Source organism: Acanthochromis polyacanthus, chromosome 12, assembly GCF_021347895.1.
Source record: "Acanthochromis polyacanthus isolate Apoly-LR-REF ecotype Palm Island chromosome 12, KAUST_Apoly_ChrSc, whole genome shotgun sequence".
In the NCBI taxonomy this organism is placed as follows: Eukaryota; Metazoa; Chordata; class Actinopteri; family Pomacentridae; genus Acanthochromis; species Acanthochromis polyacanthus.
In genome coordinates, this window is record NC_067124.1 from 15,159,054 (window position 1) to 15,174,209 (window position 15,156).

Consider the following 15,156-nt stretch of genomic DNA (forward strand, 5'->3'; position numbering starts at 1 on the left):
CTGACTAAACCAAGCATCACACCTGCACTGACAGGTTGATCAGCTCAGACAGGAGAAAGCAAGCTTCTTATGAGCAGTGCTGGCTGCAGGAGGAGACTGTCCAGATTGTGCTTTGCCAGCTGGAGCACCTAAATCATATTAATTGTTTTGGGACAGATTAAAATGCACTCGTTGAGCATGGTCACTCACAGAAAATATTTTACTGATTGTGTACAGGAGATTTATTCTTGTTTGGTCCGTACCACATCTGATTTCTACGTTTTCCACATTTATTTTATTCTTTGGGATCGATGTTCAGCATTTCCAGCTCTTCTGAAAAATGCTCTTGCAAATTGTGGCCTCTTTTGACTCCTTCAGAATGTCTCCATTTATCAGAGCTGCATGAACAAATATGTACTACTTCATTCATTTTGAATACCCTCCATTAGCCAACAAACAAATCAAAACTTTGACCAAGTTTAGATACTTTTTAGTGATTTCTGTAGTGTATTAAAATGAGAACTTGCTTTTCATTTCCATTTGTATCCACAAATTAAATTACTAATGAAGTGTTGAAGGTAGTTTTTCACTTCATGTAGTAGAAGAACGCAGTTTATTTTTGTGCTTTGTAGCTGTGTTCCAAGTGTGAAATAAGGAGAACATTTTAATTTCTCTATTTAAAAAAAGTCAAGAGTTAATTGTCCGCATCAGTCAGGTAAATGGATTAGTTTTGAAAGGAATTTCCAGTGAAATCTGATTCACAAACAAGATGTTTTTCCATTTAATATCTAACCACACTCAAAAGGATTTCCACCATGACAAACTTAATGAATGACTTCATGAAGAGTGAAGGCTGAAATTACAGAATAATTCTTATTGGCTTTTAAAATGAGATTTCCAGTTGAGAAGGGAAATCTAGTTTTGTGCCTCCTGTCTGCTAAATGTCATCTGCTTTTGTCCTGTCATTTGTAGTAAACTGTGAAGTACAGATTGCCTTCTATCTCGGCATCCTAATTTAATGAAATGTTCAAGTAAGATATTTTTAATTTGGAAAATTGCAGGTCAGGGTTTAAATAGTTCTTGTTTTGTCTGCAGTCAATTAACCAAAATAGGCCTGAATCAAGCTTTGGAAGTGGATTTTGAGTATTACAGGAAATGTAGAATTGTGCACGACAAGGAAACACTTTAAAACTGGTCTCTCTTTGCAGGTACATTGGTGTGAATTTTTGAAAAAGCCTTTTTATTGCCCACATGAAAGTGTTTTTCTGTGTCGCTGATAAAGATTTGAGCAAAACACAATTGAGAGGTCAGTGAAAATGCATTCTGTTTGTGAATGCATCCTATATGTCACAACAAGTTGTTTTGTTTCATTTTCTTTTTTTAAATTTGCCGTTGCATGTTTTTTTGCAGGCATCTCTGTCTCTCATTATGGTCTCAAAACTTCTGATTCTGGCTGCTGCTGGATTTTCAGCAGCTGACATTCCAGCTGCTTCCTCTGTGTCTCATACATCCATCAAACAAACGATCATGCAAACATTCACACACTCATGAAACATTAAATACCACTATGGGACAACACACACGCTCCTTCTGGTGAATGCAAGTGAGCATGTGTCACACAGACAACACATTCAACCAGAGGCTTCTCAGTTATCTAATGAGCGACCCGATTAGAGGTGTATGTGCTCTCTCCTGTGATTCTCCCTCCCCTGAAAAGCTTTAATTTCTATTAATAGTCTGGTGCAAAGAAGAAGTGAAGGTGCCTGGGGTCGACAGCTCCGGGGAAGAGCCAGCAGATAGATAATTAGAAGTTATACTGCCATGAGTAATTAAAGGCTGATCAGAGCAAACGTGAGCACGCATCCACATGCATGCACACACAGGAAACGCAAGTCTATCTGCAAAATGCCATGATAACCTTTCGTATGTACTGAAATTAATGACTTTCCTGACAATTAAGTCACCGTTGTTGTATGTAATATTGTTTACTTGAACTGGTTCAGGAAGGATTTGGATCGATAATCAAGAAAAATTAGTTGACTAGAAAACAAACTTCCCTCCACTCATGGTTTTCTACTGTACATGTACTGTTCCTACATATGCGTGTGTGTCGAACACCATCTTTGAGCTCTTTGCTTTGGTATCGTGTGTATAGATAATGTTTTGACTAAAAAATGAATGTCTTCCTTTTTCAGGTGAAAGTTGGAGACAAAGAGGTGGATGTGATGAAGGAGTTCCGGCTATATATGACCACCAAACTGCCCAACCCGGCTTACACTCCAGAAATCAGCGCTCGCTCCTCCATCATTGACTTCACTGTCACCATGAGAGGACTGGAGGACCAGCTGCTGGGAAGAGTCATCCTCACTGAAAAACAGGTAGAGTTATACATAATTTAGTGACTTTTAAATTAAGTAATTATGTATTATTACATCCTTAGAATGAAAGTTTCACTACATCTCCACTGAAAGGATGTACCTTTGACCTAACACAATTTGCATACATCTTTGTAGTTCCTCAGACAGCTCTTGGAGACCATTTAAATGCAGGCTTTCAACACCTCTCCCTACTTTGCACCTAATTTTCTCTCCCTAGCAAGCATGAACTCTGTAACAATATTACTCTGAGGCTATTATTAGCTTTTCTGTGTTGAACGTAATGATCTTTGTGTCCTTGGATACAGACGGTGGTGAAGAAACGAGTCACCCAAAAATCGTGTTCACATGCATCACTACCAAATATACTCACAGAGACACACACGTCTGAAGCGTTGAGTCATTCATACTCAGGAACAAAATAGTGGATTATAAATGCACCACTGCAGAGGACTCATTGATTGTCGTTCTGAAAAGACTGGTCCTGCTGCAGAAAAGCAATTTTCTCTCCAATAATGGCTGATCATCAAATGAAAGATTTATGCCAGACGAGAAGAGTAGCTTGTTATCTGTGTACTAAATATGGATTTAGTCATAATGGGAGCTGAAGCTACTATAAAATCTGCTCCTTGTCTTTGGTGCTCATGCAGCTTTTACAAACCCAGAATCATTGAGTCATTTGCTTTTACGTTTTGCCCCCAGCTCCTGTGAGCACACAACTTTCAGCTACAAATATCACTTTTACATCTTTCCTTACAAGCTTTCCAAAATCATTCATTTCCTGTTATGTATAGAAGGAGTATGTATAGAGTTTTTTCAGTATCTCTAGTTTCAAACCACATCGGTTTCCTTGACCATATTAACCAGAACAGTAAAAATCTCCTATAAGGTTTAAATCCAGCAGTGTTTTGCAGCTTACATTTGCAGTATAATTCATGGAGTGTCAGATTCACATTCAGGGTGTGGCACTTAGTACTGTGATGTTTTACTTTGCCACCTGAGTGCTGAAGCAAGATAGAATATCTTCTTTGATCACTCTTATTTATTCACTCTTGGTGGGTTTTGTCAGGACATGAAGTTGTTTTTTTAACATTATTATGAATTATTAAGAGAGTTTGTCCTCAGGCTCACAAAATCTGAAAGTGTAGTTTATTACAAAAATATGCTTACAATCCACTGACACAACACCTTGTTAATGGCTACGTATGACCGAATGCCATGAAATTTGGTTTGGGTAACAAGATTTTTTTTTAAAAAGGTTTAACTTGGTGGTCAAATTTCTGTTCTACCAGGCAATAAAACCTTTCTCCCAAAACCATCCTGCAGCTTCATCACTTGTTTATGTGTTTGTGTTTTTATGACTCTAGGAACTGGAGAAGGAGAGGACGGACCTCTTAGAAGATGTGACGTCTAACAAGAGAAAGATGAAGGAGCTAGAAGACAACCTCCTCTACCGGCTGACCAGCACTCAGGTGAGGGAATACATCCCAAACATTTAGAAATGGGACTGAAGCAGCGTTGGGACTAACTTTTGGACCTTCTTTTGTTGTAAATTCTAAAACCAGTTCATCCCATTCCTTGTGCTTTCTTGCCTCAGCTTTTCCAGTCATATGTGTAATTCTGCATTTCAACCACCACAGTAGTGTTTCGATTTTCATTGTTTCCTGACTTTCTCCTGTACACATGTGGTTTTCAGGGTTCACTGGTGGATGATGAGAGTCTGATTCTGGTGCTTAGCAACACAAAGCGCACAGCTGAAGAGGTTACTCAGAAACTGCAGATTGCTGCTGAGACAGAGATCCAGATCAATGCTGCCAGAGAAGAGTACCGACCAGGTATGTCATCACAAATGGCTTGGAGGTTGTTTTTTTCATTTATTTTGGTAATTTACTCTGATAAGTAAAGTCTTCCTGCCAAGCTTTCAGGACATTTTGAGTCTTATACTTTCTATCTCAAGTGTAGAAATTTTGTGATTCATGAAAAGAAGCCAAAGTCAACAGAAAGCAGGAGCCTATTCACAGATGTGTTGTTGTTTTCAGTGGCCACCAGGGGCAGCATCCTGTACTTCCTGATCACAGAGATGAGTATGGTGAACGTCATGTATCAGACGTCCCTCAGACAGTTCCTGGGACTGTTTGACTTTTCCCTGGCCAGGTGAGAAACACTCTAGCAGTCAGCCTTTTCTGCTTTTTATGACTGGATTAGTTTGCCCTTTCTAGCAACAAATAAATTCATTTTTATTGTGACTTTTATGCCTTTTAGCAAGTGGTCCTTGGCAGCTCCATGTCAGCCTTTGTAATGCAAAACTGGCAAATATTGCTCTTCTCATGGTGTTTTTCACAGCCTCAGTGGGGGATTTCTTTTAGTTATTGGCCTGCCAGTTGCCCAGCTGCAGATTGCCATGATGTAATATTAGCCTCTCCCAAAACACAGATTTTTGAAAAGGGCAAACTGATATTCTATTTACAGAGACAGGTCCCGTCTGTGCCCCCAAACCTCCCTTATTGTCACTCTGCATCTTTCTACTTGGTCCACATTTCCACACTGTAGCAGCAGAAAGAATTAAATGTTAGAGTTGGTAACACAAAAAAGTATTGCACGTAACTGCCAAAATGTCAGGATATTCTTTTTTTGTTTTTGTCTTTTTCAATTACAATATACTGTAATCCTCTTCATTATCTCTTTGAATTAAAAGAAGCTTTGTGCAATTTGCCTCTTGATTTAGAAAAAGAAAACTGCTGTTTTTGCTGGATTTATTTAGTTTTTTTTGTTATTTAAATATGTGACACTTCAAACATCTAATTGTGATTTTTTTGTTTGCATGTTTTTTGTTTTGTTTGTGTATAATTATGCAACAACAGTTTCTTGTCAAATCCTACTAAATGTAATTTCCATAACCCCGAATAGTATTGATGTCATCATTGTTTGCAAATATAACAGTGTCCTGTGCAGAATTTTGCAGTGTCACTGCAGGAGCTGCAAAATGACCAGACTTGAACTAAGACTTGTACCATGATTTACTGCTTAATTAACAGGTCATCCAAAAGCCCCATCACCAGCAAACGGATCGCCAGCATCATCGAGTTCATGACCTTCAAGGTGTATCAATACGCAGCACGAGGCCTGTACGAGGAGCACAAGTTCCTCTTCACTTTGCTGCTGACACTGAAGATTGACATGCAGAGGAACAGAGTCAAACACGAGGAATTTCTCACGCTCATTAAAGGTAAGAGGCAAATGTGGATACTGTACAAGTTTTATATGAAATGTTTGTGTTTACTTGCTGACATGAAAGCCTGGGCTAGATGTGGTTGTGACTTATGCTAACAGAAAGTGTAACCTTGAAAATGGCATGTGAATATGGGGAAATATGAACAATTTAACGGCTTCTTGCATCAATAATAAATAGAGCAACATTTTTTATTTAGTCAAACTGAGTATGATGTTCTTTGTGAGGAAGTTGATGGCAAACACTGGAGGTTAAATTACAAATTCTTTTCGAATAACTTAACAGAGCCTATTGACTGTCTACAAAGAAAGGAACACTTTTGAAGTCAGTGCAATGCATTATGTTGTTCTTTTAAGTTAAACTATTTCTTTTTATCAAACCCCAAAATGCCCTAAAGTTTCTCTCAAATTTCAAAACATCTGCAACGAACAATGAAGAAATTTCAGATTTTTAGGGTATCATTAGGAGACTTTTTATTTCAGATTTTAGTTTTTACTAAAGAGTGGGGCTAATGTTAAGTAAAAGCAGATGTTTCTAGGACTACAGTGTTTCTGTATTCCAGTCTGAGAGTGCTTTGTTGTGTTAGTACTTAGAATATATATGTTATGATGCGATCTTGCAGTCAAGCAAAGACTGCTCTACAGTGGCAGAAGAACTTTTTGTCAGACAGTCTTTATTCATAACTAAACATAAAGGTAGAGAAGCTACAAATTTTGTTGCTAAGCATTAGAGTCATTCCATGTCAATTCAACAAATGCTTGTTGCACCACTTTCTCAGATCCTCCCAAAAATTTTTTGGGCTTTATTTGGGTAATTTTATGAACAAATGCAAAGTATTATGGTTATAAACATACAGTATAAGCAGTAATGATCTAATCTAATACCCATAGTCAGTCCAAACTTAATCCTCGCCTATGATTTTAGGGTTTTAAACTACTAAAAAAAGCAATTTATACTCCTTTTACATGGTCAGAATTTTTTCCCCTTCCAAAACTTTTACCCTTCTGGTGAGAAAAGTATAGAAATGAATGAAAATAAAAAAATACTGGACTGTGGAATTTCCCAAAATATCCTTATTATTTCATGGGCGACTTTATTTTGGGTTTTTCATGCCTCTATTTTAGGACTTATTCTTGTGAAAAGACATTGAAAGAATGAATTTTCTTCTTTACTAATGAAAGTTGCATAAGGTAAAAGTTTTAAAACATTAAAATAAAGCTTATTTATTGATTTATAGGCTGTTGAACTCAGGTGTAGACCCAAAATAGCCTAACTTTAGGCATTAAAAAGTGCATGTGGGATACATGGTACGCGGTTCAAATTTTTTTTGGAGGAACTAGTATGTGTGAAGTATGTGTGAACTTACTTTCATATTTGTTTCTTGTGCCAAAGATGAGCAACTGCTGAATCAATTTACTATACATTTTGATCCTCGTTTTTGTTTTTAGGAACCATTTACATGACCAACTAAAGATGAAAGATGAATCTGAAGCATCAGCATCGTAGTATAAGTTACAAAGGGCATATCTGAAGTTAATTATTATATAGACATTGTTTTTTCTTTCATACAGTAACTGAATAAGAAGAAATGGCATCACTCCCAGACTGCATTCTCAGGACAGCCTCGGTATCGTATTTGACTTATCAGCTGAATTTGAAGATTTGCAAGTGAAATTCATGCACCCAAAAGGTCCCAGCAAGAAGTTCACATGGCCTAGAAAGGATGACGTAGTGTGGGTGCCTACAGCCCACATCCTCTGTCCAATCACTGCTCCTTCAACACGCCGTGGTGGACAGTACCACATATCTGGTGCAGATGATGGCCTGATTTCAGAGAAATTCAAGCAGTTCAAAGGACAGAAATAGTGGTGTGATAAGTTGGGGACAAATTACATGTTTTACATGGGACCTAAGGCAATATAACTCATTTTAACTGCAATATATTAGTTAGAATTCCTAAAAAAAACGCCTATAAAACATAGTGCATTTCTTGGTTAAATTGGCCATGAAGGATTCAAGAAACAATGTTGATACTTCAGATATCAATTATTCGGATGTTTATTGTTATACAGACAAAGTTTCATGTTTCTACTCCATGTCCCACATTGGTTTCTGTGCCAATATATGTATGGTGTTTTTCAGTCTGTTTCATAAATAGGCATCGTTTTGAGGTCTAAGGAGACTAGCTAGCTCTTGGATATTTTTAGGTTAGAGAGAACTTTTAAGGTACTATGAGATTTTTATAACATATGAACCTTGTTACTTATTAAAATTTGTGAAAAAAATGCCTAAATTCTTGAAAAATGCCATTTTCGCCAAATTTTTAAATTGCCCTGTACCACAGAGAAATGGGTATATTCATTCCAAATTTTTTTTTCCTGCTCTATTGTTAAGGTGTTTGAACCCTTCAGATCACTTGTAAGTCTATATCATCAGTCAGTTCCCAGTATTATCTTCCTAAATCAAGCCTTTCTACCTAACATATCAATTTCCGAGTGGAAAAATAGGGATTTAAATATTTTATAACTTAGCAAATAGCAATCATATGATGTTAAAACTTTGCAAGTAATCTATTCTTATGTTGGGATAGTTAAAAAAAAAGTTTGGAGATGATCAGAGGAGGTCATGCAACAAAATTTCCTCAGATTTGTTGAAATGAGATGGAATGACTCATTAATTTCCCTCAGAACTAATCTGTTGAGAATATTTGACTGAAATCATCTATTTTCTGTTTGTGTGTTTTTCTTTGCTGCATTTATTTTTTCACTCTGCAGAGCAGATTCTTTTATGCTCATCAGACACACATATTGCCACTGCAGCAGTTCACTGAATCAGAGATTTAAAGTGCTCTTCACTGCAGGGATAAAAGCCAGCAATGGCAACTGGCAAAACCAAAACAGAGACAGTCTGCTGCCTGCATGCAGCTTCACCATCTGTCAGCTCCGACCTGCTGACCACAGAATCACAATACTCACTGCTTATGTGTATATTTTTTTGAAGATTCTGTTTACATGTTTGCATGAATGTGAAAAACATTTGCCGTTGCATACTTCTCCATTTTCACATAATTATTGTAAGCACCGTGGGTTTTTACGTGTATGTGCACATGCAGCTGGGTATTGATGTTGGTGTTTGTATCATCCAGGAGGTGCATCTCTGGACCTGAAGGCTTGCCCCCAGAAACCAGCTAAATGGATCCTCGACATGACCTGGCTCAACCTGGTGGAGCTCAGCAAACTGTGGCAGTTCTCTGATGTATTGGATCAGGTACAACGCACGCACGCACACACATACATACACACACACACACACACACACTAGTGCTTATGTGTGTGTTTGCCAACATATTCATTCCTTCTTTAGCCTCTTACCTTTCCCTCAACCATCACAACTAAGTACCTAACCCCAACTCTAACCTAAGCTTCATTCTAACCTTTGACTTTAAACTAAATCTTAATGCTAAAAAAGCATTCTCTACCCATGGAAACCTCATTTGGTTAAGATTTTTTTTCTTCCTACTGTTGTCAGATGTTTGCTTAAAGGGAATCCAGACGTAACTTTTGAAATTGCTAGTTTCTCTCCCTTACTATGTGAAGTACCTTGAAATGACATATGTTATGAATTGGCCCTATATAAATAAAAGTCAGTTAAATTAAAAATGAACTTTATTTTTGTCGTCATGATGACACAGGTCCCTCCTGGGTTAGTGTGCTGTCAGGTACCCACCTGGAATAATAAATATGAGTAAAAAAAGGCACCAAAACATGCACAGCTTGATCTATTCAGACAAGCCTTGACAGGTGTATGACACCTTTCTCCAGCTGAGAGAGATTTTCCCCACAAGGACTTTCATCTATTAAGTCTGCAGATAGCAGTTCTTATCTGTTACACACACACACACACACACACACACACACACAGAGACAGACAGACAGACAGACAGACAGACAGACAGACAGACAGACAGACACTGCAATGGTCTCAAGGTGCTTATTAAATATTTTTCACTGCTCTTCTTTGCTCTAGTAAGCATGTCAATATCAGTTTCACCATGGCTCACTTCATCTCTCTCATTTATACATAGACACTCATCATATAGACTGTCACTCACACACACACTTGTTGGGTGACTGACAGTCTGGTGGCTCATGTGGAGAGAAAAACTCAGTGCTCTGTGAAATGAGCTTAGTTTGGAGAAACTTCCAATCAATTATTTTTTGAATGAGCTTGTGTGTATATACAGACAATATGTGTGTACTTGCACATACACGTGTATTTTGATGTGCAACATTAACAGGGACAGATGGAGGAACAGCTCTTTGTTAAATCAAATTAGGATTCCATATAGAACAAGGTGAGGACCAGACTATGGTTTTTCAGATGTGTAACTATCAGTTTAGTGGTTTCCTCAGCAAACCGTTAAACCTCTTGAAAACAAACAGCTGTGGTTCAAATGTGTTCAACTATATGAACATAAAAAGCCAGAAGCTGTTTCACTTTCCACTGAAACACCTGTTAAGGAACACGGTCTGTTTCAAAATGCTTCACATTGCCAGTCAACCCGCTGTGAGCTTTAGTGGATCTCATACCCCTTAGAAGAAGGAATTACTTGAGAAACTGTTAGCTTTCTGTAGTAATCCGATTTCCTAAACACCATGTAAATAGGAAGCCTAGTTTATTTAGCAATGGATTAGGATAAACCTGGTTAATACAGCTTTATTTCCACTGGCAAAACCTGATTTTTTTTCTCTCTCAAATTTTGCTTTTAGATGGAAAAAAAAAATTTAAGAGGGATATTAAATGAGGAATGACACCCAAAAACCTACTAACTCTCCCACAAAGCCTGTTGAAGGTCCAAATGTAAAATGCTTAAATTATTGCAGAGTTAAGAGTTCAAGAAATGTGGTCCAGCAGCATGTACGAACATTATTGTACTGAAAACGTGCTGATTTCTCCCACTAACCTGGTTTCCTGTGTCCATGTAAACAGAGTGTTTAACAGTCTATGCGACATCTCAGGGCATTGTGCGCTTTTATACATTCACCTCACATCTTGGAAGCACATTGTGTTTACAAAAATTCAATAGAAGCTGCTTTTCAGACAGTTAGTGCTTCATATAGCCCTGTGAATGTCAATTCAGGAAGTCCTTTTATTGTATAATCGTCTCTTACGTCTTGTGTTACATGACGTGTTTGTCTGTGCCTGTTTTGACGTGACTGGATAATCTTCCAGTTTCTGACCTTAACCTTACAGTATGTCAATTGTTTGACATAGAGGACAGTATCTGAATAAAAGTTTTCTTATTGTGTTGTTTTTTTTGTTGTTGTAATTCTGATGGTTATTGGCTATGTTTTTGCGAAGAAGAAAAGATGGGACAGAAATAATGGTAATGATTAGGACCCAAACATGTTGTGCAGGTACAGAGAGGCACATGTTCATCATGGTCCTTAGGCACATTAAGACAATTTGGACAATTTGTGGTGCATTCAGGAGGGAACAGAGTGAATACATTGTGATGGTTAACAGAAACATAGGGTACATTTAATCCTTGTTTTTGTCTGCTTTGTTCATGCTAGATTCAATTCTGGGGCCACTTTGACCATCAGTGTGTGCTTCTCAGTTCATTTGCTTCTAGAATATATTGAATGTATTTCAACTTTCCTCTTCGTTTGTCCAGATTTTGTGTCATGTGATGCAATGAAAGGATAGATCATTTTTACCTATTTATAATGTATTTCTTCCAGATAACTCGTAATGAGAAGCAGTGGAAATCCTGGTTCGATAAGGAGGCTCCAGAGGAGGAGGTGGTTCCAAACTCCTACGGTCAGGCTCTCGACTGTTTCAGACGGCTGCTCCTCATACGCTGCTGGTGTCCTGACAGAACCATCGCACAGGTTAACAAAGACTCCTCTCTGTATTATTATGATGTACAGATACAGACATGTTAAAATTCTGACATTGATACTAATCAGGAGGAATAGGATATTAAAAATAAAGCAAGAGGTAGATTAATCATGAAGTCACTGAAAAGTTCACTTGTTTGGTGAAATGGATGTACAAAAAGGAGTTTTGCCCAGAATTGTGGGATGATTATCTTTGTTGGTTCTGACTTGAGTTCAAAGTTCCTTGTCAGTGAGTGGAATGTCTTTGAAGTGATCCTCCAGGTTTCTGAGCTTCTTCCCTTCTGTGGTTCAGGAATCAGTCAGAATTTTTATTGCCATCAATTTGGTTCTTTGGAGGCTTGGTGGTACTTGGGGGTTTTGAGCCAGTCTCTTGCTAAGACAGGTCCAATACACATCCTGGAGGTCTGAATTGGGGGGAATCCTTTAAAGTCGGCTCTTGGCCTCGCTTCCTGCTGACTCGGTGCTTCGCGCCCCCATGCCAGACATTTCCCACATCTGGCGTGGTGTCCTGGTGTCCCTCTTGCTTCGCTGATCAAAAGGGGAGCCCGTCTCCATCCTGTGGCTGCAGAGGTGCTAGGACTCCAGAGCTGTAGGTGGAGGAATAAAAAAAAAAAAGTTCAGTGAAACAACTGTTCTGTTTCACTGTTGATGATGGCTGGTGGATCCTACAACTGTCATAGAAATCCTGATTTCCATTGATGTGTGTGAAATCTAAAGAACTTGTCTGTCAGTTTTTCACTGCAAGATTCTTCCTGTGGCATCATTTCAGGAGAAAGGTCATTGCGGCTCTGATTGTAGGTTGAATGGTTTAACCTGTACCTCCTGATTACTGCTGCAACTGGTAGGACTGATTTGAAGTCGGTCACCAATCACCCAGTATTCTTTTATATCCATGTGAAGCCAATCAGATTTTTAATTGCCTTCGTTTCCACTTGGAACCATAATGTAGATAGTCACAGTCAGTTTAGCCACATTCTGTTAGTTTAGCTGGTTGGAAGTCACAGATGTACTCAGTTTAGTTTCAACAATAACAGGTTTTCTAATATTTTTGTCAATGGTTACAGGCATATTCACTTTTGTTGCATTGGCTTAGGCCCACATTAGCAATACAGTCTTTTTTCTTGTTTAATTTAAACTACAAATAATGCAGTTACTTAGAACTGATACAGTTTTGATTCATTTAACATTTAGGTGGTATTGCCCATGAGGTTTACACACTTTTGTTGTGTATTTTACAAAGATTCAATAACTTTAAACCAACCATTGCATGTGTTACTAGCTTTTATTACAGTACATTTTTTCCATTATTGATAGTAAATGGTATAGCTACATTTTCTTTACTTGTATCTTAATGGGATTTTCAACAGTATACAGCTTACTTTAAATGTATAAATTATCGTGGAAAAAGACGTCAGAGAAGCTTTAGGCTGCATGTCCTTAATTATATGATGGGCTTCAGCTGGGAATGAGATGTTGACTTAAAAAAATCAGACTTTTATTGAGACAGGGACCATAAAACAAGAGTGTCTTACAATCTGATTCAACAATAATATCTCCCAATTGGTCAAAGCTCTTCTTCAATAAAAAGTGATACACTTTGATTAAAACAGCCTGGATATTTCTAATGGACATTCAACCATTTATTTACTGTTGCCTGAAAAGACTCGGTCTGTAAAAATACTTTGGTCTGTTCCCTCAGTTCTCAACCTTCCAGAAAGTAAATTTATTCCAGTATTGACTTGTACTTGGCCTGAAGTGCTGAACAGATATGTCCTCTATTGTGCTAGCATTTTTTCATCATGAAGCAGTGAACAAACACAGCTACTTAACCCCGTATTCTTCTGTTTCTTCTCCAGGCCCGTAAATACATAACGGACGCAATGGGGGAGGAGTATGCTGAAGGGGTGATTCTGGACTTGGAGAAGATGTGGGAGGAATCCGATCCACGGACGCCTCTCATCTGCTTCCTCTCGATGGGCTCAGACCCAACCGACTCCATTATTGCACTGGGGAAAAAGCTGAAGATTGAGACCCGATACGTCTCAATGGGACAAGGACAGGAGGTTCATGCTCGGAAGCTTCTGCAGCAGTTGATGGCTAACGTGAGTCACATGTGTGAGGTCATCACGGCTTTAGTTTCATGCAATATGGTGACCAAGATGCTCTGTCTGTGTTAATGTATTACTTAACCTTTTTTTTTTTAAAGTCTCATCATGTCAAATCTTGATAACTTCATTACTGCTGTCATCATCCTCAGGGCGGCTGGGCTTTATTCCAGAACTGCCACCTCGGGCTGGACTTCATGGACGAGCTGATGGACACAGTCACAGAGACGGACTTCGTTAATGACAGCTTCCGCCTCTGGATGACTACAGAAGTCCACAGACACTTCCCCATCACACTTCTGCAGATGTCCATCAAGTTCACCAATGAACCACCACAAGGTCTGAAGGCGGGGCTGAAGAGGACCTATGGAGGTGAGGTTTGGTTGAAGTACTGAAGAGCATAATCAAGTTCACAATTCTTAAAATGTCATTTTACTGAGCTAGGTTAGCTTGGTGAGGCCGCTTTAGGAATAAAGATGCATACATTCTAACCTGGAAATGAGGTGAAATGTGCGTCGTATCGCTAAAAGGGGATCAGATATGTGTCTATGTGAGTGAGAAAGAGGATAAAGCAAATGATGAGCCTGCAGGATAAGGTGTGTTGTTATTCTCAGTGTGTATGTGTGTAAACAGCTCATTTGTGGATGCAGACTTACAGTTAGACCTTGATCTTGTCTTGTCCTGGGGGAAAGTGTGCAGGTGAAAAGATGGAGATGCAGGAGAAACACCTGCTTCCTGCTTAATTTACCGCATTTTACACTCAAGTACCAAAAGCCTTGGGGAAGGTTTGTGAATTTTTAAATAAGCTGAAACACATAGTTTGTTTTTATTCAAAACTTGAGGACGAAGGAGAACAGTATTTATTATGTATGAACCAGCTGTCTTTCCCTAGCTCCTCTGGAAAAAGGAATATGTTTTGTTCCTGAAGGGCAACTGAGAGTATCGAGACTCTGCATATAATCTCATCTTCTGCTTTTCAGTCCTGGCTGCAATTAACAGTTGCGTTTCATAATCAGATTAGAAGGAATCACACTTGTTTTGAGCAGTGCATTCATTATGTCAAGTACATTTTTACAGCTTAATGTTACAAATCATAAATGGACACTAAATAAGGAATAAGCTTGAATATTTATTCCTATTGTATTAATGTTTAGGAAGATTTTTGAAAATTACCTAACTTTCTGTGGTTGGAAGGCTTTGAATCATAGCTCCAAATGGTGACCTCAAAAGCTCACAAGACCACAATGATATTCTGCGGGTTTTACTTTGTCTCCTGTTGGACAGACTGCTGATGTGTTCACCTCCATGTCCCTATCAAGGTATAAACCAGGACCTTTTGGATGTCAGTAACATGGTGCAGTGGAAGCCAATGCTCTATGGAGTAGCGTTTCTCCACAGCACAGTGCAGGAAAGGAGGAAATATGGCCCTCTGGGATGGAACATCCCCTACGAGTTCAACCAGGCCGACTTCAACGCTACTGTCCAGTTTATTCAGAACCATCTTGATGATATGGACATTAAAAAGGTGGGTGAAGTGATCAATGTATGCAGAACAAATTATACTG

At 38.5% G+C, this 15,156-nt stretch overlaps 1 protein-coding gene across 1 annotated transcript in view; it reads left to right on the top strand.

Annotated features, from left to right (window-relative positions):
• dnah5 (dynein, axonemal, heavy chain 5) overlaps positions 1-15,156 on the top strand; it is a 103,367-nt gene that overhangs the window by 77,265 nt on the left and 10,946 nt on the right. The window contains exons 73-82 of the mRNA XM_051956990.1: positions 2,175-2,357; positions 3,722-3,826; positions 4,051-4,189; positions 4,394-4,508; positions 5,390-5,580; positions 8,729-8,850; positions 11,328-11,477; positions 13,343-13,588; positions 13,744-13,963; positions 14,911-15,116. Coding sequence (XP_051812950.1) covers positions 2,175-2,357; positions 3,722-3,826; positions 4,051-4,189; positions 4,394-4,508; positions 5,390-5,580; positions 8,729-8,850; positions 11,328-11,477; positions 13,343-13,588; positions 13,744-13,963; positions 14,911-15,116 — 1,677 coding nt within the window. The remainder of the gene's footprint in view (positions 1-2,174; positions 2,358-3,721; positions 3,827-4,050; positions 4,190-4,393; positions 4,509-5,389; positions 5,581-8,728; positions 8,851-11,327; positions 11,478-13,342; positions 13,589-13,743; positions 13,964-14,910; positions 15,117-15,156) is intronic.